Source organism: Astyanax mexicanus, chromosome 1 (genome assembly GCF_023375975.1).
Source record: "Astyanax mexicanus isolate ESR-SI-001 chromosome 1, AstMex3_surface, whole genome shotgun sequence".
NCBI lineage: Eukaryota > Metazoa > Chordata > Actinopteri > Characiformes > Acestrorhamphidae > Astyanax > Astyanax mexicanus.
Window position 1 is genome coordinate 92,024,825 of NC_064408.1, and position 27,584 is coordinate 92,052,408.

A 27,584-nucleotide genomic window follows, 5' to 3' on the forward strand; every position below is an offset into this window, starting at 1 on the left:
CACACCAGCTGTTGACTCAGAAGTGCTATGTTGTCATGTGAGCTGTAATGCAGTAGAGAGTGCAGTAACACTGTCTGTTTCAGCACTGCTTTAAAGCAGACATATTTACAGTATAGTTTTAATATTAACATCCCTTTCAAAAACAGCATTTAAGCCACAACTGCAAAGCTGACTGTCGTTTTAGTTTTTTTTTTTATATTTAGAACTGTCACATTAATCAGCATTAAGCCTGAGGAAATATGATGTCAGTCTGTAATGTCATTCTTCATGGAGCAGGTGTCCGAATAATAAAAAAAAAAACACACAAATATTTTCAGCTCTATATTTGTGCCTCAGCCTTTCACACGCTCTTCTCTGTTCTGCTCGTTTGCCACGGCTCTTCCCAAAATCCAATTAATCATTCATTTGCATAAGCCATTATGGCTGTCAGCTCAGGAGATCATAAATCCAGGCCGATCCATCATTGAGAATTTTTAGCCACTAAACAATTTGTGTGTGTTTTTTTGCCTCGGGCTAATGAGGATTGAGTGTGAAACAATGAGGTGGTGTTGCTGAGGTTGGGTTTCGGTTTGGCTGATTTATATTTTGGGTATTACTGACAAACTGGAGCAGTGATGTTGATGAAACTCCATTGTTCAGCCTGAATGTAAGCACTGTTAGTGTAAAGGATTCTCTGTAGTAATGAAAAGGGGAATGAAAAGGGGAATGGGGGTTCTATATTGTACTTAAACAATATAGAGTAATACTGAAAAAGAGAACACATTTTTTATATAGTACTGAAAATTGAGATACAGGTGATCTATAGTAAAAACAAACAATGAGTTGATATAGTACTGACAAGGGGATACAGGTGAACTATAATAACAATGAACAATGAGTTTATATAGTACTGAAAATGGGATACAAATGATCTATAGTAACAATGATCATCAATTTAATTAGTACTGAAATGGAAACATGTTTTATACAGTACTGAAAAGGGACCTATATAATTTAGAAGTTTTTTTTAAGTTATATACAGTGCCCTTTTGACTTGTACATTCTGAGAAAAAAAAATATATAATATATATATAGGGCAAATATACCAGTAAATTAGTAACACATTTTGTACACTAGAGCTCATGTCCACTGGTGGTGTGGTTGGCAAATACACACAAACTTTCTGTCATGCACTGGAAGAAGAATTGGGAAAACAAGAGCTGCATCCCAAAGACTAGGATGTAGCCAAGGTGGGCTGTATTTCTTAACTTCCTACTAAGTCATAGAAGTCTGTTCTAATGTGGAACATCGAAGAAATGACCCAAAACCACTGAATATGTTTGGACAAAAATGTGGGCAATGTGATATTAGCACACAGTGTTAAAAAAACATTGTTTAGGGTTCAAATTCAAATGTGAATGGTTTCTTGTTATTATAATCACACCCAAAACATCCATGTGACAGTTTAATACATTCTCACCGCACATACCAAGAGTGGCTCCTCTTAGAGGTCCATTGAGAAATTTTAAAACTTTGAATCTTGCTTCAGCAGATTTTTACCTTTACTTACCTTACCACACATACAGTACATGACGTGCCTAATTGCCCATTCAAATGCATGCAGATTAAACTTACACAAAACTCAATTTTCACTGGATATATGAAAAAGTCAGACAAGGCAAAAATCACTGAAATGGAAAAGAATTAGAGAAAAACTTGTGGAGGGTTCCAAACAGTGCCTATGAATACAATTAATATTTCTTGGTCCTTGGCTCTTCCTACAGCCAGGAAAGGTAATTCATGCTTTGAGGCACGAATAAAGGACATACATTTCTGGAAAAGCTGAGAGAAAATAGTCCTTCATTGAAAGTGAAAAAAGCAAGTGGATTGATGCAGAACAGTAACATTACAAAATAGTACACAGAAAATATGCCTCATTTTTATGCATCTTTACACCATTTTGGGATAATTTTTTTTAATCTACCTCACCAAAGATACATAGTGCAGTTTCTGGCATACGAAAGTAGCGAGAAGTAGCAATGATAACGACACTACTCTCATTGTTAAAGGTTAGCACAGTATCATCTATATGTTGTCATATTCAGTTAACAATGATACATAAAGTTGCTTTAAGTGTGATTTATTTGATGCTTTAAAACTACGTTATAAACTATAGGCTTTAAGGTCTGTTTTGATGCATATTTCTATGTGTTCTTCGTTGGGATCTATATTTTAAGAGGACATGTTTAGTCTCATGAAAAGAGAAGCAGTGCTTATTACTGCATAATGAAATCCCTGTGTAGGCTGCCTTCTAATAACAATCAAACCCAGCTCTATATATGCGAAACAACTTCCTGCAGGACCATTAATTCTGTTCTCATTAAAAAGAAAATCAATTAGATTCATATTGAAGGCTTTCTAGTAATTAGTAGAAGTAATTAACTTTCTCCTGCGCTCCTGCACTTGGACACACCTGAGTTAGTCACTTTTATTCTAAATGTCGGAATAATATTGACAGGTTTAAAATGCTTTAGCTTGTTTAGCATGTGCAAAAAAGGCTATTTAAGGATTTGTCCCTCTAATAGTCAACATGTGTGACAAGTGCTTCCCACAAGCTGTGCATTAGCTTTCTGCTGTTTTACTGTGTGGGAGTGCAGGTAACAGCAGCTTTAAATGGAATTGTGGATTTATAGCCTGTTTACTGTTGCTGTTACTGTACTCAGTGAGATTCTGACTGGAACACCAATCTGCCAATTAATTTCTTCCATTGTGATGTACAGAACAGCAGGTAGAAACTAATGCAGAGAAAACTGTAAAAGTGTAGGTACTTAAACAGGTTCCAGAAGAACATACTTTTGTTGATCTTGTCACATTTGGATTGCAGTGTCTTCTACAATTTTTTTTAGCTTATTCAGTCCTTTTTTCATGTCAAGTTAAGTTTTATAACTGAGTTGTATGTACATTTTATTAAATATCTCTCTGTCTGTAATAGAAAACCCTTTTAAAGCACGTCAACAACTTGTAGTAAGAGTTAGCCAGACTAAAACACAGCCTCCACACCGTGGGGGTTAGTTTAACAGATGTTACAGAAACTAAGACCCCCAAGTAAACCAACGTGAACTCTTTACCCATCTTATATATGTGCAGAATGTTTATTCATGTACTGAAACAGAAACGTTGTATATACAGCATGTATAATATAATATAATCTAGTTTGGTAGGGCTGCTATTTCCTGCTCTACTATGTGGTGTAAAATATGTGCAGTCAGTGTTTGGAACAGCAGCCTTTTTTTTTTGCTGATTACTAACTTTTTGGGAAGCATTTTTTTTTATTCAATTCAATATTTAATTATTCGAAAACATTATTTCATAGATACGGTTCACTCATCATCAAAAAATAGTTGCAGCAAGAAGGAAGTGTTGAAATAAAATGTTATTCAAAAGAAAGAATAAAGTTACCAGGAACAATAATTGGTTACAAAATTTAGACACACAGAGCTATTGGTTGGACACCTTTGGAGTCTTTGGTGATATTGGTGTGATGTTAAGGGGCAGCGGTCATAATGATACGAATAAATGTAGTCCTGAATCTCCAGTGGTGCTTGATCTAAAAGGATGACTTATAGAGGGCATCACCTTTCCTTGTGTGTCCACAGTCGTGGCTGATGGCTGATGTTGGACCAACGGTTCATGGAGGTCTCTTAGATCCTTTTGTCACTGGTGCAGGGCTTATACTATCCACAGCAAAGGGACCAAGGGATCAAGTCACTAAGGTGCAAGTTATGACCCTTACTGCCTATTTCACACTACACAACCTTTTGAGTTGTCAGGTTATTGTGCCATTCACACTACATAGCTTGTTGTGCTATGAAATATTTCAGTTGTTGTGACTTTCTCTTCTGGTTGCGCTCCAAAAACACGTTTTGTCACAGAAAATATGCAAGAACTAAATGGCTACGAAAACTAGAGATGCCATGCTGAAGATACATTGGTTGGACATGTGGTTCTCTCTCAAAGCAATCCAATTGACTGTATGTAGCTGCTGCTCTTTACTCACAGTTGCTGACTGGTGCAGATATTAAACCTGCCTGATGTTTGCCAGTGATTTGTCAGCAATCACTCAGTGGCGACTTTCTTTCAGTTTATTGAGCGATGAGTGTTTGCCAATTTCTCTGCGATTTACCAAATTCTGGGCCTAAATTGTGGATAACACTTTATAATACAGCCCGCGTTTTAGAGAGTAAGTACTGTGTACTTACAGAGTAAGAATGGTAAAACACTGTACACTACATATTACAGAGCCAACTCCCTGTTGTTTCTGAGTACTTACTGAGTAAGAACTGTGTACTTATAGAGTAAGAACTGTAGAAATCAGGTGAAGTGTGGATTTATTGAAGATACATAAATATTATTGTATTTTAGTCTTGACATTACAAACTACACGTTTTCTTCCTACTCCAGCCTGACTGTTTTTAGCTGCTCCAACCTCGACAGTTTTAAAAGCATAAATTCTCATCTTCGTTTTCAAACTCTAATATTAAAATTTGTAGAATTATATTTCCCTGGAGTGTGACTGGAATGAAGCCTTCATAACTGCCACGAATGAAGGTCAAAATTATTATATATTATTTTATATGAAAATTGCACCACAAGTTTAAGGAAATTGCAGGTTTTCCTGTGCTCTACATATACCTACATTTAAGTACGAGTAGGACCCTATAAGTATTTTGTATAAACTGGTTTATATAGAGCAGTTACGCCTAATGTGTTGAGAAAGTACAAGGTAAGTACAAGGTTGTACTTTATTTATATATAGAGTTAAGTATAAGGACATGGTAAGTCATTGGAATGTACTGGTTCATCCAGAGAAGTTACACCGTAAATAGGGGACTTACCCTCTAAAATGCGGGCTGTATTATAAAGCGTTACCAAATTGTGTAGAAAAAGTCCCAATTCAGGTCCCAAGTCTTAAACGTTAAGGACTAGTCAAGTCACCCTAAAAGTAAAATCAGTAAAGTTTTTTTTTATTTTTTCATGTGACTCAATGTGATTCATGTGACTCAAGTAGCCTATGCTGCACAATATGTTCAGTAGAACATCCTGCTTTCTCAAGCACTTTGATGCATCCCTTATGGAACTCTTCCAACTGCTGGAATTGCTTTGAAGCACAAAGGAACACTTTGCTTGCGAAGGATGCTACCAACATAACATGACAACTCAGAATAGAAAGCACCCACAACAGAATGACCTTATATGATGAAACAGGTACTGTGATAAGGCTTCCTTCCCACGTCATATGCATGACTGAATCTAAAATTTAAATCACTTGAATTTTGGTCTGTTTGAATTTCTGTCTGTTGATTCCTTCTGGATGCAACTATTTATTAGTGATGATAAGTGTAATTTAGGCCTATCAAGCCACTGTGTAGAGAAGTGAACATGTCTTATTGATATAGCTTGTAGAAGAACCAATACAGCGCTTGATAAGTCTAATGACTCCCTGTCCTTTTCACCTTGTAGTGACCATAGCAGAAAGGCATCAGGTGGTAGCGAATCAGCTCTCAGAATGAAAACCACTGCTAATGGTCAAGGGAGCACGCTCTTTAGAAGTGAAATAAAAACTCACACCGACCAGGAGTCCACTGTAATGACGGTCATTACCGTCTGCATACATCTTTTTCTGCTTCATTTAAGCCATTCTTAACAGGGGGATCTATCATAAGCGCATGCTGCAAGCTCAAGGTCTGCTTGATTTATTCACATTACCATTGTGCGTCTTTGTGCCACTGCCAAAAAGGCACCTTGAACCTTTTTAATTAAGAAACTGTAATTCGAAACTTAATTCATCCTTAATGCAGAGCATCCATTATCACACTCATTCCAGTGCTTCTGCAGCTGCGAGTGCCATCGTCCTCAGCAGTGATGAAAATAGCCTCCATAAATATCAGCTTTTAGAGCTTCAGCATGGCCTGAAACTACCTGGAAAAATGTTTTTATTGTTGTTGTTGTTGTTATAAACATGGATTTCAGTGAATTTGACTGCTTACTGAAATGGAAACACCTGAAGAATCAACCTTATTTAATGTGTGAATTATTATCTGTATTGTCTGATTGTAAGCACTGGTGGAATAAAAGGGGGCCAGGGAGGGCAACTACCCCCCTTGGTGCCTTCATGGTTGTAAAAACATCACTAAAAGTGCCCTCTAGAGTGGCGAACAATAGACAAGCTATGAAAGGAATGTTAATAATGTCTTTTAATGAATTACCATTTATTTTTTGCCTCTACCCTTTAAACATTCTGGGTTTGCCACTGATTGTGAGTAAATCATTATGTTCAAGACTTTCTAAACAACGAATGACCTTTTAGCTGTTTTTCCAAATATGTTCTCATCTAATTCATCCTAACAGCAAGTATCCATATCAAAATAGATCAGCCTTCTTAAGGGGCCTGTGGGATTTAAAGCAATGTTTTTCCATCAACTTTCATCTAGTCTACCAATCCTGTAAGATGGCACCTTTTAGGTATTTTCCCCAACTACAGCCGCTTTGCTCTACTGGAGCTCAACTAGGAGGATTTTGCAAACAATAAAACGCAAACCCTTTTAAAGTCTTGTTTTCCTCATTTCACTGGCTGCTGATTCATGAATACTGACTTTGGTCTCCTTTTCAGAAGGAAGTCCTTCATCCTTTGTCCTTTATCCAGAGATTCAGCAACACCAGGCCCAGCTGCTGCTGTGTTTGTTTGTAATGTGGCTGTTTGTGCCTTTTTTTGTTTCGTTAATTTATTCATTCTTTCCTGTCTCACATTAAAAAGTATAATGCCTTCACTGTTTTTAATATAAATGGTAATGACTTGAATTAAATTAGATATCATGGGTCAGACTGCAGCTTTTAATTTGTTAAAGTAATAGTTATTACATAATTAGCCGAAAGAAAAATGTTACAACATTCTGAAAATTAATTAAAATCACAATAAGGAACATTTCTTGGATGGATAAGAATAAGTAACACCCAAATTAGACTGTCAAAAGTTTGGACACACCTTCTCATTCAATGTTTTTCTTTATTTCTTCATCTAATTTATTTTTTACATTGTAGATAAATGTTAAAAACATAAAAAACTATTAAAGGTGACATATGGAATTATGTAGTAAACAAAAAAAGTGTTCAACCTCCACTATCTTCTGACCTAAACCCAACTGAGATGGGTGATTTGGGATGAGCAGGAGCTACTATACAGGGACATAGCTTTAGTGACTTACAATTTACAAAAGAAAAAAAAAGAAATAAAACACAATTAATACTTTTGACTGGTACTGTACCTTGCGCAAACCTAGGAGATCTAGTCCCGTGTCCAAGTTAAAATTGTGGTGGTTGACATGGTGGCTTAGTGGTTAACCTGTTTGCCTGCCAGCACTGGGTTCTTTAGTTAAGGTCCCTATCTGGTTGAGTTTCCATGTTCTTCCTGTGTTTGTGAAGGGATTCCTCTGATGTCCTCTCTGTTTGGGTATGTGTATGACTGTAAACCAGATTTGAATTGGCACTCTATCCTGTTGACTCCTTAACAAGCACATAATAAAAAAAAAGGAACAGGGTACTTCTCCCCCTCTTGGGTAAAACATTTAATCTCCATCTGATGTTTTTGACAAGTTCTGATTTATTATACCTGTTTTAAAATGGTAAATCCTTTTGGAAGGTAAGTTAAAAGCATAGAACTTAGTGGATGGGTCTGATAAAAGCTTTTTGTCCTGTGAAGTTGAATGACACCACTCTCCACGCTCTGTAGTAATGGAAGAGCAACAGTGACCAAAGTTTCTATCTATACATAGTGAAAATTTATTCTGTTTTGACCTCGCAACCAAACGAAAAAAAGTCACTGAAAATGGGGCTTTTTAAAAATAATATTCAGGTGTAGATACTTCAAAACTCTGTTTTAGGTGTTGTTGTATGACTAGGGAAAAATTAGCCGAATTAAATATATTAATGTCACATGAGGTGGAGGAACCCCTTAAGGTGTTCTGAGGAACATTCAAGGAAATGTTATTAGATGAAAGGTTTTCTAAAGGTTCCTTAAAGCACCTTAAGAAGTTCCTCCACAGTTTCAGATTGAAGAACCTCTAAATTTCACTTACAATTTGTCATATTTTCTTCATATTTAGCTGAGACAAAGCTTAAGGTCTAAAACAACACAAACATCCTGGGAGCATTGTTTTTTTTCATTTCCATTTGTTCTTCTGTTTCCAACAGAGAGCAAGTTTATTCCAATTATTGCAAACAAACTTAGAAAGTGCAAATTAAGAGTATTCGATACATGATAATAATATTATCCTGAAGAAATCCTCATTAGAATGTACTCATCTGATTTTGTTCATGTGTGGATAAGAGTACACTATTACAATATAAACTGCAGTTGCTGTTAACTATTTTTTCTGAATCATAGCTCAGTAAAAAAACAAAGACAAAGAGTTTTTTTCTGGTAAACATGAGTTTGTTGATGTGGGGTTCATATGCATTCATCTCGTAAATACAATATTTCTGACATGACTTGAAGGCAGCATTAAAGCGTAACCTGTACCCCACCAAATTTATGGCCAGTCAAAAACCACAGTGAAAACCTTTTACATTGGTACCCTTCAGCTATTACAGTATAAGACCAACCAAACCAAATGGAAGAAAAAGTAGGTGTGGAAAAAAACTCAAAAGTTAATAACTTAACTTTGACCTTCTACTAAGCCTTAGTACTGCATGAATATGACCATACATGGTCTCAGTTTAGACTTGTTTAAATTTCAATAAAAATCAACTTAATGGGAACATATTATAAATCTTTTTATGCAAGTTAGAATCGCTCTGTGAGGTACAAAATACATGTTTAGTTATTTAAATAAAGTCACTCTTACATATAGAGATCCCACCAGCTCTATTCTTCTTGCCAGTTTCAGTCCCTTTCAGAAAGAGCATTTTAAGGGCTCTGTCACTTTTATGCAAATAAGCTGTTGCTGGCCTTGCCCGGTGTGAATTTTCTTTGCCTGTAGCCATAGCGCTCTGTGTCTTACGCTTAGCGCTCGTAAAACCAGCAGACAAAATTGGTAGAACTAATCTAGTGGGTGGGGCTCTGGTGGAAGTTGACCCTGCAGACACGTTACAGTATTAGACGTTATCCTGACATAACATTTTTGTGACATCATGACCAACATTCAACCTAAAATGACTGTCTATTGACGTTGGTGGCAAGCTGACAGCTCATAAAAACATTTGATTCCTGACACCAAACTCTTCCAGCTGATTTACAAAAAAACAGGGTGGATTTTGTTGTATTTAGAGTGTTTATAGAGGCAGTCGAGACCCAAGTGGAAATAAAAAAAACACTCAAAAAGTGAGTTTTGCATAATATGTCCCCTTGAAATCCTGAAGACCAATGGTACGTTGTTAATGTTTTGTATGACTACATTTCTGTTGTCCTGTAATCTTCAATATTAATCTGAATACTTTTGGTTCCTTCAAAATATCATCAACAATCAGAAGTCATCATTCACCAGGAGGCAGGGCTAAATCATATTAACCCATAAATGTCATGTTTCACCCCCTCCTCACAGTCTACATATACAATTTTCCCCAGATTCACACCTACTTTAAATACTGAAGCAACAAATCTCTAGGGACTAATGGGATAATGTTGCTACCTGTGAAAGTCTAAAAGAGATGCACAGTGCACCAAAAAAAAAAAAAACTTTAATGTCTTTAATGCTGTGGTCATCAACCCTCCTCCTGGAGCTCGGCCCTGTGCAGGTTTCAGCTCCAAATCACATCTAACAAACCTGATCCAGCACATCTGAAGAGCGTAATTAGATGGAGCAGGTGTGGTGGATTAGGGTTAGAGCCAGAGACAGATTAATATCATGGACCCCTGAGCATGAACTAATGCAGGGTCCACCTTCCACCACACACAGACCAGTCCACCCACAATGTCCCTCACTCTGCAGCACCAAATCAAAGAAGTCTGGATCACCCCAACATAACACATGGATCAACATCAGAGTAATGTGTCTTTTGTTACAGCAAAACACTGAATAACAATCTGTTTATAAAATGTACCCTGAATAAACACATTACCACACATATAGAGCAACGTTAACCTTCACTTTAAAGACCACTTTATACAGTTTTTATTGACATTTCCTCAGTGCTGTATGATTAATCTGACTAATTATTTTAAGTGGTTAAATAAAACATTTTCAAAATAGTATATATTTTTGAAACTGTTGAAGATTTTTTTAATAAGCTTTTAATAATTTAAACATTTTAATTACTCATTAAGCTGTTCATAAAGCTATTCACAAACAATATGTAGCCCCGCCCTGTCACATTTTTATCACCGAAAACCTAAGAGAATAACTTTTGATTTCAGTGAAATCACAACCTTTATGTCCTTTAGTGTTTACTTTTTTATTTTTACAACCTTTACTTTGAACAAGGGACTGGATACACTTGAAAACACTGCATGTTAAGCTATAAATAAATTATGTACAAATTAATTTGACTTAATATGTCTATAAGCTTAAGCTGTCCAAAATGTTTAAATCTTTAAAACAAACAAATCAAAATGTTTGCAAAAATTGTCCACCCTGTCAGGTAGCTTGCCACAGCAGGACGCATGGATGCATGCATCACATAAAATAAGAAGTGAAAATTTATAAAGCATTAAGAAAGAAATTATGATTTCTGTGTAGTCTTAAGTATTTATAGTTATAATCCCATATAATTCATATCATAAGAATAAAAAGAAATAAAGTCTTTTAAAGTGCACAGTATTCTAATAATGACCTTCATGTATCCTATGCAAAAAAAAACATATATATTCCTACATTACTTTTTTATTTGAGAAGCTTTAGCAAACATACAGAATATAGTCTTACATTTAGTGACAGGCTTTTTCCACTAAAACATCCTTTTTACACACTCATTTGACTAATTTGCAAGCAGTCACACCATGTACAGACATCTTAGATCCATTTTGGTTCATTTTTCATCGTTCCAATTAGGGGTGTGCTATATTTTATCCTGCAATATTTTTTGACACAATAAAAAAGCTCTACATCGTGAAAATAGCAATATTCTTGAAAGCAGTATTTTTTTTTATTAGTTTTTTTCTCTTTAATGTATTTTAATTGCTGTGTGCAGTTTATATCCATCCACTACATATACTGCCCTTTATATTTTTGTTGTTACATTACTTAATTTTTGTTACATTTTTTATTTTGCTATACTATTTTAATGTATTTTATTTTTGCAGTAGTAACACTAAGAATATAATTGTCATAAAAATACCCTGAAAAATTGTGATATTATTTTGGGGCCATATTGCTCACCCCTAATCAAAATTTAAAAATGCAAAATTACAGCACACTCTTGTTACTGTCAGTTACTACGCCTCTGGATAAACAGTGTAATATCTGAGCATCACCGGTTCACTGACATTTCACCGTGCTTACAGAAATCCTGTGGCTGAAGAATTAATCATTTTTATGGTTTCATCAGACGTATTTCAGGCTTCTCTTGATGAAACTGTTATTGCATGTGAGCGTATAAGTCGTGAGGGTGAAGTCATCACTGGTGTCTGCTAAACCCTGATTGTTCGTAGACGCAGGAAAGTAATGAGTCAGTTCCGCTGGCCAGCGTATCAAAAGGCTTATGGAGAGTATTAATCATGACTGAACTAGCATCTAATCACCACTCCATGCAATTTAATACAGCTGATGAACCACGCCCTCGCCCCATGGCATTAATGCTAACTGCATCTGCGTAGCTCAGCGCCAAGACTATTGACCGTGATGGTTCCCCCTGCTGAGCTGGTCCAGCTGTTCTGCTGCTGTTCTAGTAAGTCACAAAGCACAATCATAGCAAAAATGTGCACAAGGTGTTGAAAGAGCCGGTTCATTCCTCTCTGGGGCTCTAAGTGAAATTATGATATGGGTCCGTATTACTTGTACCTTTTGACTATGTTTTTAAACATAGCTGACTATTATCTGGTATACTAATATACCATTATCTGAATACTTTATGCCAATAATTTATTAGGATATGTGCTATGTGTCTATATTGCCTAGGTTGCAAAGCTAACATGAATTCAGTTCCATTTAGTTCATTTTTAGTATCAATAACTTTACTCTCAGTCATCGGGCTGTGTGGCCAGTGCCGGTACTGGGAATCTTGACTGAACTGAAGATGTTTCATAAAGAAGAATGGTCCAAAATAGCTTGTACCAGAAGCCAGACTCAGACTGGAAGCTACAGGAGACATTTAAAGGCTGTTATTTCTGCAAAAGGAGAATCTACTAAATATTGATATACGTATATATATATATTTTTTTTATACGAACAACCAATGATTTATAACAGTAAATCATGAAAATAGTAAATGAAAGTGCCCAAACTTTTCATACCACTGTAATTCTATAACAATTGCAGAATTAAGGAATGGTGGAATATAACAAAGTTCCAAGATAGCAGTTTATTCTCCAGCTTGCAGCTTTGTATCACCTTAAATGAAGCAGCTGTATTGCCCAGGTACTGTAACTGCTTCAGTGTTTAAAGTGTAACGAAAACGTCAAATATGTCAGTGTTAGTGTGACTGTGTGAATACAGTGGCAGTATTTAAGATTGAACTGTAACTTTTTTTAGAACTAAACTTAGCACTTGAAAATAACTCAACGTTTCGGGTGGAACGGGATAGCAATCTTCCCGTTCCATAGTGTGGTTGGTGTGGTGCAGTGGATAACATCACTGCCTGCCAGTGAGCTACCATGTGGGAGACTGGGGTTCAAGTACTGGCCTGGGTAACTATGCTGTGCTTAAACAATAATAGTCTTTGGGGTAGACTCCTAAAGCTAGATTGACCTTGTAAGTTGCTGGATAAAAGTATCAGCTAAATGCTGTAAATGTAATATAATGTACTAAAGAAGTTTCAGAGTGTATTGTTAATTTTTTTCTTAATAATAGATGCCAAACACTGGGAACTCAAGCCTGACCCCAAGCAGCACAAAAAAAAAACACATTAAAAACAACGCAGCTGTTTCTCACTCCTCCACCCAAGCAGACTGCAGAACTGATATAATCACAATTATACACTGTATGTCGTGCTGTTGTGTTCTGTTAGCAGGCAAAAGACTGAATGCCTCTCACTGTACTGCTCTCCCTCTCATACATTGCTGCCTAAATAGTACAAAAACAAGTATATGCCCAGACTACTTGGAATTGAATAGAGTGCATGATGGACATTTTTTTTTCTAAATGCTTTATTTTTTTCCAGTCTGAATAAAAGAAGACAGTTTGCGCACATACAGTATTTGTGTAATCAGATGGGAGATGAAATGACCTCTGATAGACAATAAAGTGCAGAATCTTTTTCTAACCTGAAAAACACTTGAGAATACAAATGACATTAGAAGCTCAAACTTAATCTGAAAGAGTGATGATTTAAAAAACCCTTTAGATACAAAAACAGATTTCCAGATTTGACAGTTTCTGTGAGCAAATCTCTTAGATGTTTGTTTAAAATGTACATCTGCTAAACTGTTTAATACACAGAAAAAAGCTAAATTGTTGCATAAGTGTATGTTTTAAATGCATAAAAGGCACAGAAATAAGTACAATTTTATTAATGCACCTGACCAAAATCATTTGCTTAAACAGATATCTCCATATCCAAGGCTAATAACAGTCATTGTTCCAAAACCTTGTATTTCTAAAAATAGTGATTTTAGAGGAGAAGAATATAAAATTAAAAATTATATAAAATAAATGTTAACTTGTAGTTATTTATTTCACTGAGCAGCTGGTATTTTTAAATGGTGTATAGAATTTTCTTTACAAGGTTTTGGTACAACGGTTTAATTTAGTAGGTTTTCCCTGATCAGCTCCAGATGTCCTGCAGATAGCGTTTCTCCTCTCGCAGTTTTGCCACCATCTTCATGGACTCAAGTTTATCCAGCTGAAGTTCATTCCCCAGCATCTCTATCAGGGTATCATTCACATCTTTAGCCATGTTCTTAGCATCCCTGAAAAACCGAGAGCCAATCACATCTTTCAGAGACAAAATACAGCAAACAATCACTAAGTTTCAAATGTCTCAAAAATTAAAGTGTCTCAAAATCAATAATGGAAAATATCAAATTAACTTGTTGTTTGGATAATGTTCACAAAAAGTATTAATAATGCAATATAATACTAAATCTAGAAATGCTAGATGTGTCCTGATTGATGAACAGAGATTTTTTTTACTTTTATAGGTTTTGTTTGTATTAATTTAATGATTATAGGCTGGCCTATTGTCTACAAAATAAGTTGTCCTTGGAAAGGAGATAATCATTTACACTTTATTAAAAAAATCATTTTTTAATTTTCTTCTTATAGTGTCTGATGGTGTTGACAAAAACAGTAATAACTGAAAAAAACTCATCTAAAATGATATTCCTTCAGATTTTGTAATTTTACTTTTGTTTTTCCCCAAAATTAATACCTGTTTTATCCACATTCAATCAGTGAGTCAGTGAATGAGATGCAAATCACAGGCGATAAAATAATATATTCCTGTTTGCTACAACAATCAGGTGTTTATCATGTGTGTAAATTAGAGTCCCTAGAACCCTTTTGAATAACTGTTCGTTTATTCATTTATTTCTGCTTGGTGTGTAAAAAAAAGTAACACTTTATTGTCTCCCAAAATATCCAAATATTTCCCAAGCCAGGAATACCTTAATTATTACTATCATGATTTATTTGTTTATGCAACAGATTATGAATGTGTCACACAGATATCTTTTTATCTTTTAATGAAGAAGTTCTGATTTCAGTGTTTTTAGTCTTTCTGTGTGCTCTATAGTCATTTAACTATAATAAAATAGTGAATCTTTCATAACACAGCTGTAATGTCAATCACAGGAAAAACAGTATTAAAGGAGCAGCTCAACTAAGCATGCTCACATCAGTATAACTGAAAGGCAGTGGGCAAAAGTTAGCATGACATCATTGACTCAGCTCACCCGCAGACGTAGAGATAGCCGTTCTCTTTGAGTAGGATATGAACAATATTTTTGGCGTGGAGGAGCAGCTGATGCTGGACGTATCTGGGTTTAGGCTCAGGATCATTTCCGTCCTGCTCATCTCGAGAGAAACACACTTTCAGATGACTCAGTGTCTCGTTCTCCACGAACCTCTCCAACTCCTCCCTACAATCAACCACAACACACACATGTGGAAACCTGTGTTATTTCAGCACTACATTTTCATTTAGGGCATTGAGCAGCCGTTCTTTTTTTCAGACAATTACTAATTATTCAAATGGGTTTAAAAAGAGTCAACGTTTATACAGCTGCAGCAATTGGGAAGCACCCAGTTATTCACTGTGAAGTAATGAATGTGCTCACAAATGGTTCTTTGAGTCACTTCTGGTTCCCTAAATTCAATGTAATTGAATGCAATTCAATTCAACTTCATTGTCTAATACAGGGTTATAGAGTGCAATGAAACACTTTTATGGTAAGAGTCTAGTATTGTATAAGTAAGGATATGGTAAGACAATGAATACAAAAAAAAATACAAATATGTGTGTATTTACATGTGCCTGAAGACTGATAGAGGACTATCTTAAACTCTATCTTGCAAAAGGTGTGTTGTGATGCCCATTGCTATCATACACCCCATCAACAGTCTTTTTTCATGCCTTGCATCTGCATTGTTAAAATAGTGACGAAGCGGAAAACACAGGTGGACCACTGACTGATTTGATACCTGACAATACTCACCCATCAGACGTTCATTGCTATCTTGGCAACAAAGGTGCGGCACAAGTGACCAAACATGCATACACTCCAGCTCATTAGACACACATAGACAAGCAACAGTGCTCAAACTCAACATTAACATCAACAATAAACAGTATACACAATAAAATAACATTGCAGTTCCCGTAAATGACCTGCTTGTGAAGGTTAGTTTCCTCTGCTGAGAAGCTCAGAAGCACTGCGCCATTAAAACACCAATCTGCCAAAGTCCACTCTTGTCTCTTAAAGGGTATGGCAAGTGACACACTGATTGTTTTTTTTTGTCATGTTATGCTCAAAATGCTCCCATGATTAATTAAGAAATTAAGAGAATTAGTACATGCCTTTTGTGAGTTTTGACCCATGCAAATTTTTTTTTTTTTGCATCCTTACGAAACCAAAGACACACCGACACACCCTAAATTAAGCTACACAGTATGTGGTTGATGGCTTGTCTATAGATCACTAAAATACGGCTCCTCATGATGCACGGTTAAAATCCTGGTGTGTTCAACAAATATTTAAATTCAACTCATGTTCGAACATCTCCCTTTGAGACATCACATCTATTATAAATAAAGGCCTGATTAAAAACACTGCCCATCCACTGCGCTCTACAGGCTCTTTAACGGGGAACAGCGCTTGGACCCTGATGATTGCCACTTGTCATACACATATTTTAAAAAACAAACCTTCAGCTCTGATAGTAGTTGAGGCAGTCCAGAGTAATCAACATATTTTACTTCAGTTTCAGATGAAAGCTCTAAGTATTAGCTTGCTGTCTTGTATGCAAACAATGATCAGTCACACACATTTGAAGTTATTGAATAACAAAATTAGCATTCACAAAAAATGTTGATTACCTTAGTTGGGCCATTACCCGATTAACCAATACAAATGAAATACAATGGCCCAATTACATTTCTAATTTGTATTTTGTCCGGCTTCTTGTTAGGCTGGAGGGGTAGATTGGAGAGTTAGGGCTCCATAGCCCTTCAAACTGAGATTTTTATTTAAGAGGACTATGAGACTCACTGGCAAAATGGGGTGCAAGCTAGCAAAGAAATCTACAAATAACCACTATATTAACATCGTTTAATATGTAGTTTTAATGTGTTATTGCCATTTTCTTCATAACAAGCATAAAATCCCTAGTAGTTTGTCTCACTAGCTACCTGGATACATTTTCCAATTCCACCTTAAATGGTGCAACAGATGGTAGAGTCTGTGGCATTCAAGGTAGAACGAAAAATTAACGAAAATAAAATAATAAATTAAATTGAAGCTTATTTTAGTTTCCCATCACAGAGGAATTATAGAAATTGAGGATAATAAATAATTGCTGCTCCATATTGTTCCTTTCTGAAGATACAACAAAAGGCCCTATAGTTAACTAGTTAACCAGCAGCTAGGTTACGGATCTTTAGCGCTCCACTGATATATATGTATATATATATATATATATATATATATATATATATATATATATATATATATATATATATATATATATATCTGTATCAGGTTCTTAAAGGGTTGTCCCAATTGTGTAAAGTGAAGGGTAACTCTCTAAATCAAGGGGTAGGGGTACAAAAGAAAAATGGATCTGGGCCTTGAATGTCACACTTGTGCACAACATCTACTTGGTGATCAAGAGCTGAAGGTAGCTATTCGCTAGTTTCTCATTCGATTTTTATTTTTGTTATAACTTTAAAGCAGCAACCTTAGTAACTGCTAACGAGGCTAACCACTAGCAAACTGGATTGCTTGTTATAAAGAAGAGAGCTATACTTCATTGATACTACATTAAACAAAGAAAATGCAATGGTTTTCATATATATTTTTCAACAAAGGAAATACAAAATTTTCTGAAATGTTTTGGTTGCTTATGCAGCCATTTTTTATATTTTTGATACCCCTCCATTTAGAGTGTGCCTCTGTTTATATATATTTTGGAATGTCATGTAGCCCCAACACCACACCCTAGTGCTCTACTCAAAAACTGGGAAACTCTCTGGGAAATCCTTACTGTGAACACCCCAATGATGAATGGGTTACGGGTGGGGTGAAAAATGAACCGAGCTGCTGATGTGTTGGCTTTGGCTAAGAGAGAGAATTCTATTTCAGAATTCTCTACTAGCAGCAAAACCCTAAATGAAGTCCAATTAGATATATACTGTTCATATTCATCAAACAAACAGGGTTTATTTTGCTGAAAGCTGATAATTTTGAATGTATGATTGATGTTTGTATCCAGAGTTTCACAGATATTTCCTGACATAAGTTTCTCTGCAGTGCTTGTTTTATCTGGTGTAAAATACTGACTGTTTACATGAAAAATCCACAGAAAAGAGTAATCCTTCTCTCTTCTGACAAGTTTTAGGCCCCTTACTTCCACTCAGTGTGATTTCAGCCTTTAAAACAGCAGAGGAAAGCTGTCCTGCTCTGGAACATTTCCCAATCCACACTGACTCGCAGCTAGATAGATTTCACCCCGTTAACACTGATGTTAAAATGTTGGGCTTGATTAGGAATTATTGTGGATGGCTGATTTTCCCTGGGCAAACTGACAGCGAAGTATTTTTGTCTGCTTTTCATCTCAGAGCAGAGCCAGAACATTTTTAGGACATCAAAAGAGTGAGCCCGTTTAAATTTCTCTTTCAGCCCTGTTGCTCTGGTTACTCTTCAGATTGGTTATTTTATCAGAACGAAAAGGAAAAGAAAGAAAAGAAGGTGTTAGACAGACTACATCATCAATTAACTTCAGTCAATTAGTTCACAACACTGCTTTGAGTGAACAAACATCAAGAAATACAGAGTAAATATAAGTAAAGTGAATGCGTTGTTCATCAGAACAGGATTTACATTAATTTAATTTATGTCATGTAAATCAATGTCAGTAAACAACAAACAGAAACAGTTTCGTTCTTCATCATAAAGAGTTTGACTTAGAGGAAGACAGCAGCAGCCGGAGTCTGAGAGAGCACAACTGCTCTTACTCTCTCTATGTGGGTTCACGGCATTATCTCATCAGTTCATTCCTAATATGATGTTGGTTAGCACAGGCATCTGTTTGCTGTTGTATCAGAGCTGGGGCACGCTGGCTACCCAGTGATGCTTAATCAGATGCAGGTCGAAAAGAGTCACACGTTAGACCTCACTCTAGGGGTAAAACTAGGGAAATATTAATAAAAATTCGAATAAGTTTGTTTTAAATGCACAGTTCTGATTGGCTGCCCTGTACATTTTAAAGGGACACTATGCAATTCTACCAGTAGATGTTACACCAAAAAAGCACCCTGTTTACGTTCTCAACATGTTTTGTGAAAGCTCAGAGAACTACTACTATACAGATGAGCACTGTAGAGCACCTTGTTCATGTTCTCTACATGGTGTTTAAAAGCCCAGGTAACTACTACTATACAGATAGATAAGGAGGCACTGATTTTGCCAGCATTTTCAACCAATCCAAAATGGGTCATCTCTGGGTAAAAGCATGCTAGTGTCTCTCTGTGCCTGCAGATTCTCCTCAAGTACAACCTGTGTAAAGTGATGCTGCTGACAGATATAAAAGCCAGCCTCAGCAGGGTTGGAGGAGGTTAGTCGCAATGCTAACAGCCGGGCTCTGCAGGGTAGAAGCTGTGATGCTAACAAACAGAGCAGTAGACCTCTGTGGGGTCGGAGCATATTAGCTGCAATGTTGACAAGTTTCACCCATGCCTGACACAGATGTGCAAATGCGAGCACACACAAACACAACTTGTTTAGTCCCTGAATAAATGTAGTTCCAATAGAATAGCACTGCCTGGAGTATCTACCAACTGGCACAAATGGCAGGTGTGGTCAAGAAGGTATAACGTCATGTAGTATTAAACTGTGGAGCAGTGGATCTGTGTTCTCTGGAATGATGGTGCTCCAGCCAGTGCTCACAGCAATGCTACAAAATGAAGAACAAATACTTTCTTGGAAAGCAGAGACAGTTAGTCCAACAACACTCTTTTTAATGCCCTCGATTTCAGAAGAAACACTGAATGAGCATAATTTAAACCAACTTATTGTAACTTACTTTACATTTTCCCATTAAATGTGTATAGCGCTTCAGCTCTGTCCTTCAGGCTGAAGGTTTTCTGTGACAAATCGCTCATAATTTCAAGCTGTGACGAAACTGAAAGGTAAAACGACCTGGTTGAAATGAAATGTTAACTTTACAGAAGTAAAAGGATGTGAATAATCTTATATTTCCTTATTACAGTCTCTTAAAGAGACATTTCCCAAGATATTTTTGCACACAGAGAACACACTTCACTCCCCACTCCAGCAGCAGTGTGATTAGTCAGTGTTTGTGGTGTGAATTATGGCTTTAGCTTTATAGGACGGCAGCCTGAGGCCTGTTATAAAGCCTTGTTTCATATGTCCAGTATTCTCAGAGGGAGCACTTTCATTTCATTGCCTTCTCAATCACTGCTCTCAAGGACAAAAGCAACAGGCTGACGGGAAGCCGGACAGCCCTGTATAGTCCTGGAAATGCCTTCATACAGGTCAAAACTGACACTGAGCCAGTAATGAATGTTACATGAAGACAGAGGCCCTATTTCAGATTAACTACTAACTACAATTCTGAAACAAGATATCTTTTTAACTTTACTGCATTCGTTTGTTTTATTGTATCTTTTTAAAATGTTATATTGTGTCCAAATATTTGCTGACCAAGTTAATAAGATGCAATTGGCCACAATTATATAGCCGTTTTTTTTTTTTTTTTTTAATCAGGCCCACTGTTTAATTCTGAGACCAGCTACCTTTATACAAGTACTAAATGAATGGTTCATTTTGAGGTCTCATTTAGGCTGGTTCTGTTTAACAAGTCTTATAGTGTGACCCAAAGAAATGTACAAAAGCGTATCCATTAATAAAATAATTACATAAAATCTTAACCTCAAGGACTAAGGTATACATCAGTGTCCAAGTGCAATGATTTTAAAATATAATATTTATTACATTTTTATTTATTGACTTTATTTGGTAATTAATTTGATGTTCTTGAATTCAAGCAATAAAAATGTATTTTAAAACTGTATTTTAATTGGGGCTGTAAACATTAAAGCGTTAACACATGCAGTCAATCTGGAAACTAAATTTAATGCAAATTAATTACGTGACAAAATTGACAGAGCCAGAGCAATTTTATTCAACAATTTAACTCAGCAACCCTTACTGTTGAGTTCAAAGGGTAGATTACCTTTTATTAATGTTAAAGTTTATGCTCGCTCTCTTTCTCTCTCGATCACACACTCTCATGGTCATGCACACACACACACACACCTGATGGCATGTTTCCTCTTTTCAAGCTGTTAAAGGTGGAATGTGGAGCTACACTTGCATTTATTTTCTCCATTAAAACTCCTAGTTAAACTCAGTAACTCAGCGCATCAAAACTACCCTAAGATATTATAATACAGTAAAAAAGGATCTAGTCTTCCAGGTGTAAAACCACACTACACCATTATTACTGTCCCCATTTTCCAAAAATACAGTTCAGGACCAGCATTTAAAAAAAAATGTCATCCATGATTTAGTCACAGAATATTGTTGTGATTAATACAATTATTATTTAAGGGATTTGCACCAATAATACAAATCTAAGTGTTTCTAACTGATTCTTTAATTTACATTTAAATATCCATTATCAAAACTTAGTCTTTAGAAAGAAAAAGTATTCTATTCAATTGTGAATAATTAGATTTTTTTTTAATCGATTGACACCACTCTTTTTAATATGTTCTAAAACTATTTTAGAAGAGGTTTTGAAACGTCTTTTTGACAATAAACAATAAAGCAACTGTTGATTAACATTTCCAGAAATATTATGGAAATAAAATATGCAATATTTATCTTTTCCTAAATAACATGAATCAGTCTTCAGACTGCATGAAATGGCCAGATGTAAATTAATTACTGTGTGTATTATAGTCTATCGGGGCATTTACACAAAATACAATGTACATACCTGAAGATGAAGTCTCTGTCTTTGTGTCTGCAGCCGAAGAACAGCCATGTTTCTCCAAAAGGGCCGTTCTGCCTTTCCTCACGTTCCTTCTCCCTGTATAATCAAAAAAACACATTTCCACCAATCAAATCACAAAAAATAAAGTGACGCACATCACTCTTAAAGCTGACACGTCCTTGAAGCATTTATACAACAATGTAACATGATCCTAAATGAGATTTTCCGTTGCCTGAAATGATAACACAATGTAACAGTACAATGGGTATTCAGCTCATCTCTCAGTCTCTGGCCTTCAGTCGTAGGAGGACTATGAATGCTTTAGCTGGAACACAGTGTTCTGTTTTTAGTCCTCTTTTTTTTCTTTTTCATTTTTAACAGATAGAAAGGACTGTGGGGGAGTTAGAGGAAAAGAAGATTTGAAGGCATTCATAAAAGGAAAAAGATTTCTCCAGAATGTCTGATCGAGGTCCCAGAATGCCCTTCATCAAGGGGACACACAGGTAATGGACCACCATACCTGCTCACAGCACTGCTGACATCTCCACACACATAGCAGCTCTTGCACTGTCCAATTAACTAAATCATCCTGGAATATATAAAGAAACAACTATTCATTTTATTTTATGTTCTATTATATATAAAGTACATAACTTGAGTATAGAGTACATAACATTTTCTATTCAATGTTTTTTCTTGGAAATTAGATAAGATTCTTTGGAGCAGCCACACAAGAACTAGCACTCCTCAATATTGAGCTGAGGAGCAGTGAAACTGTGTCTGAAGTGATTAAGCGCCATCCAATACCTTTGGGATGAGTTGGAGTGACAGAACTAACCACACAACATCAATATATCAGTATTTGGGGAACTGTCTCTTTTTTTATTTAAATATGTAAACCCAAACCGGACTTTTAAAGTTGTTTACTCCAGAAAATGATAAATGGTAAAACTTGACCATTTTCATAAAAACAAATTCACAATGTGTGAATAGCAAAGCACATTATTTACATTCCTAACTATCTTATGTCTGATTTTTTTTTAAGTGAATATTGTTTAGTAAAAAAAAATGATATATTTATTTATATTTAAAATGCATATTTTACTGGATCTTGTATGGTGTTTAAAGGCTCATTTCATGATTTTTTTGCATTGATTTTGAGTTGGTATCTGATATAATTGAATTTCCCGTGTGTTGGTTTTTGGGCTCCTGTTTCAGGCTGTTTTAGTTTAGTGGGCATGGGCGGGGAAGAACAACAGAATTTCAACTCCTCCATGAATATTCATGACATGTAAACATATCATCTCTGATTGGCTAACTGCTCTGTAACACTCCATCCAAGGTTCTGCAGTGGGCAGTCCCAATCCAAGGTGGGTGGGGCCATGAATTCTAATTTATGGGTTGACGTCAGTCCGGGGGATTTTCCTGATTCACTCGTTTTTCTACCTGTTTTCTTTTACTGGCTAATGCAGGCAATGAGGGTAGAAAATGCGTCATGCACATACAACCTATTGCATTTCAAAAAGAGCAAGAACTAAAAGATTTCTAGCAAAATGACCGTAAAGACATTCACAGTCTTGTGACTTCTCCTGAAAAAAGGGAAAACTGTAAGAGAATGTAATTCTTTATAAGCTCAGTCTTGGCCATCATTAAATATTTACTTTAAAACATGTACACGTGTCTTGACATGAAAATAAAATAATTTATAAACACGGTTTATAACCATGTTAATGTTTTTATTATTTTTCTTTAATGGAAACACATTAAATAAATATTAAAATATACAAAAAAATATACACATATTTAAAAAAAGGCAGACTTTAACAATACAGAAACTAAATTAATTCCCCTACAGAAGGAAGTGTAATGCCAGTTGCTGAAATCTGCAAGGCCAAATGTGTAATTTCCAATTGTGAACATGTGTAATTTCCCTAATATAAACTACCCAGATTGAAAAGCCTAAGCCTATAGAATTAAATTACTTAATAACAATAACAGCACAATTCACGTATTAGCTGGTTATTTTACTACCCTGACCTAAACTTGAACAGAACTACTATTACTGAGCAGCTTCAGGTTCAGACAATTACAGAAGACCATTTACTCTACAATTATTACTGTCAAACTGTAAAATTACACTTCAGATTCACAATGGGTTTAAATCACCCCATGATTGTAATAGAGAATTGCTGTCAGTCTGAAAAACACAGCACAGATTCATACTTGATTAAAATGAATTGGTAATAACTTAAATAACTGATAAGTGGAGAACATACACAGCTAAAACTAATCTGCTGCAGGAGGATTTTAGGTGCACTTTCAAGGTTGAGAAGTACAGTATCCAGTACTCACACCACCAATGACTTGTTTTTTTGGACCATATTAATCATGTAGAGAATTGGAAGACTCATACTCTCTTAATGTTTATTATTTATCAGTTTTCTTCTTTTTTTCTACTCTCATTGTGTCCTTTTTAGATATCTACAACGGTGTATAATCTCTAAAAACATGTACAAACTCTCATTAACCGCAAATCAAACATATTAAAACACACTACCAGCTGATTAACACACTTCTCTGACAGGATGTGTTATGAAACAGAATAAAGCTGGAACTACAGAGCTGTCTAAAGCAAAAGCATGGCACACAAAACACTGCCATCCCTGTAAAAGTGTAGAGATGAAGCTTCAAAAACAGTGCAGTACTTTAACCTGCACCAGACTGATGGTTAAACAGGGGGGGAAAGAATGTGCCCCTGACCCCATTTTCCCCAACCTGATGGCAGATTTGTTTTGACGTGTCTGAATAATGCTGAAACTGCTTCTCCTCAAAATCTGAAGTATGTAAGATAATCCAATTCCAAATGTTGACTTCTTTATTATTAAACATGCTTTAAAACATTTAGTGCCCTCAAATACAGCATGAATATGTAGATTTTGAGCAGTCCATCTTATTCGAAAGTACTTAATAAAGATAAATAATTAAAATAATAATTTTTCTGTTGTGTTGTAGGGGGTGTTTGTGTTTTTTACACTATTGTGTTTTTTACACAATAAATATTTTGTATGTATTTAAAGTAAAACGTTTTCTTGCTTTTGTATGGGCTTAAGACATTCATTATCTTGAACTTGATGGCAGATTTGTTTTGACGTGTGTGTGTGTGTGTGTGTGTGTGTTACAAGCAAACAGGACAGCTTTAACCCAGAAAAAAAGCTGAATTCATTGTGTCTTAAGAATAAAAAGGATTATTACAAAAATTATGATAATTTACTATTACTTTTACTAATGAAGTCTAAGTGACATATACTGAACCGATCCTGAGAACATCACAGGACAGTAAATGTGTGTAGGTGTAGTGTGTGAATCGATTTCCTAGTTCGATTCAATATTGATACATTTAGGGAAATTTCAGCAGTTTTAATATGAAATGTTGTAATTATACAAGGAACACTCAAACGTCCATTATTGGAAGATTAGTGTTTATTTAGATTAGTCTTTTTAGATAAACTATCTGTGCACTGAAAACTCTCAGTGCCTCGCTTTAAATGTCAGGGCCGTCAAAATTTAACCAATGAAGTTTGGAGCTACTTTCAGCTTGTTAATGGTTTAAAAATGTGATTTCTTTGCATAGGCAATGCTGCGCCCCTATCACTAGCATTGTAAGCCTGTTGGAAGCATCAGCTAAAAGCTCTGAACAAAAGTTCATACTCGTTACCATGTTTCACTACATGCCTAGCCCACCTAAAAAAAGTTTTCAATCAATCAAAGTGGAAAACTTAACAATTGCAATCATGTTGCTGAGTATGAGCAACCTTTTGTGCAAACACAGAATGTGTTAAATGAGTGAGTGGGTTTTCTGCTGTTAACCGCTACAAAAAACATGTCAAACATGTTTATGACTCTTAAACAAATCCAGTAACTGACTGAAAGCAAAAGTGTTACAGAAAGATTCTACTTCACTGGCAGCAACCGCTTTACTATTCTGTCACTTCTAGGTTAAAATTCTGCTTACAAATGTATCCGAAACTGAAGCATGAATGTATTCAGTACCCGTAAAATGTAGCTTGAAAGTGTATTACCTGGAGAAACAGCATAGTCAAAGTGATATAAAACATGATGCTGGCCTAAAAAGCCAGCACTTGACTAGCTCCTCAAAACATGCTCTGTACTAAGAGCCCTTGAAGCTTCAAGTATGGCTCGGCTTGACCCACTATTCTTCAACACAAGAATCTATGTCTGCTCTCTGGTTTAGAGTGTAGGTGGTGGAACAAACCTCCCGTCAATGTCAAAACTGCTAAGAGGCTTTCTGACTTCAACTGCAGACTGAAGACCCATATTTGACTCAACACTATTTGTGCTGTTATTAAATGCTTATGATTTTATAATTCAATGTCTTCATTTTATATATCTGACATTTAGATAAAGTGTACAGAATGTAGTGGAGCTAGTTTTTAAGGGGGTCTAGTATTCATTCTGTCATTTATACTTGACAATATACAGTACCAATCAAACGTTTGGACACACCTTTTCTTATTCAGTATGTTTTCTTTCTTTTCAAAATGTTTTACATCTCAGTTCACCATCTCAGTTGGGTTTAGGTCAGCTGATTGTGGAGGACAATTCTTTTTGTTTACTACGTAATTCCATATGTGTCCCTTAACTCTTTTCATGTGTTTAGTATTATGCTACAATGTGGAAAATATATTTAATAAAAACCAAAAATAAAAACATTGAATGAGAAGGTGTGTCCAAACTTTGGCTGGTACTGTATTTAAAATAATAAAGACACTATCAAGTCAAATAAATAAAACTTAATGTATCCAGCTAAAACTCATGCTGTGCTGGTATTTTTGCTTGCCTTAGAAGAGCAACATGTCAGACTATGATTGATTGCCAACCTAAATATATCTTCAATCAGGTCAGATTACTCATAAATATTCATAGTGACCTTGTGAAAAGTCCATATTAAGTGCATTAAAGGCCATTTCTAAAACCGTCAGGACACAACATTAAGCTGTGGATAAGTGATCAGTCTTCAAACTTGTCAAATTCTTATCTCTTGCTTGCTCATCTTTTCTTAGGTTGCCTGCTTTTTAACACCAGGAATCATATATATTTATTCACTAATAAGACAGCTCATTTTCATTTTCTTCTCTCTGAAATGAAAGTAACACATACTTTAATCTATGACAGCATTTTTAAACAACTGCTGTCTGACAAGCAAATCTGGCAACCCATAAAGAAAACATGCTGGCTGAAAACAGCTCAGTGTTTTGAGTTGCTGTGACCCTGTAGCTTTATTTGAATCTGAAGTCCTAAGCAAAACTGTGCAATAGCAGAATATTAGCATAATTACTGTGTAATAACTGAGAAAATGTGTATAATTACTGGGCATTAATGTCAAATAACTGATCAAACTGTGGAATAACTGAGCAAAACTGTGTAATAACAGTGCATTATTGTGTCATACTTGAGGAAAACTGCTATAACCAGACATTACTGTGTAATAAATATTACTGTGTAATAACTGTACATTACTGTGTAATAACTGATCAAAACTTTGCAATAACTGCAGTACTGTGTAATAACAATGCATTCCTGTGCCATAACTGAGGAAAACTGCAATAAATGGGCACTATTGTGTAATAACTACTACTGTGTGATAACTGTGCGTTACTGTGTAATAACTGATCAAAACTTTGCAATAACTGTAGTACTGTGCAATAACTGCAGTATTGTGTAATAGTGCATTACTGTGCAATAACTGAGCATTACTGTGTA

General features: G+C 35.6%; 1 protein-coding gene across 2 annotated transcripts in view; it reads right to left on the bottom strand.

Annotated features, from left to right (window-relative positions):
• Window positions 1–13,248: 13,248 nt before the first annotated feature.
• Window positions 13,249–27,584, bottom strand: part of mtrr (5-methyltetrahydrofolate-homocysteine methyltransferase reductase) — a 51,377-nt gene continuing 37,041 nt past the window's right edge. For both annotated transcript variants that reach the window (XM_007254763.4, XM_049485534.1), the window contains 3 exons: window positions 21,807–21,899; window positions 15,020–15,205; window positions 13,249–14,035 (listed from right to left, as the gene is read on the bottom strand). In XM_007254763.4, coding sequence (XP_007254825.2) covers window positions 13,891–14,035; window positions 15,020–15,205; window positions 21,807–21,899 — 424 coding nt within the window. In that variant the 3' untranslated portion in view covers window positions 13,249–13,890. The remainder of the gene's footprint in view (window positions 14,036–15,019; window positions 15,206–21,806; window positions 21,900–27,584) is intronic.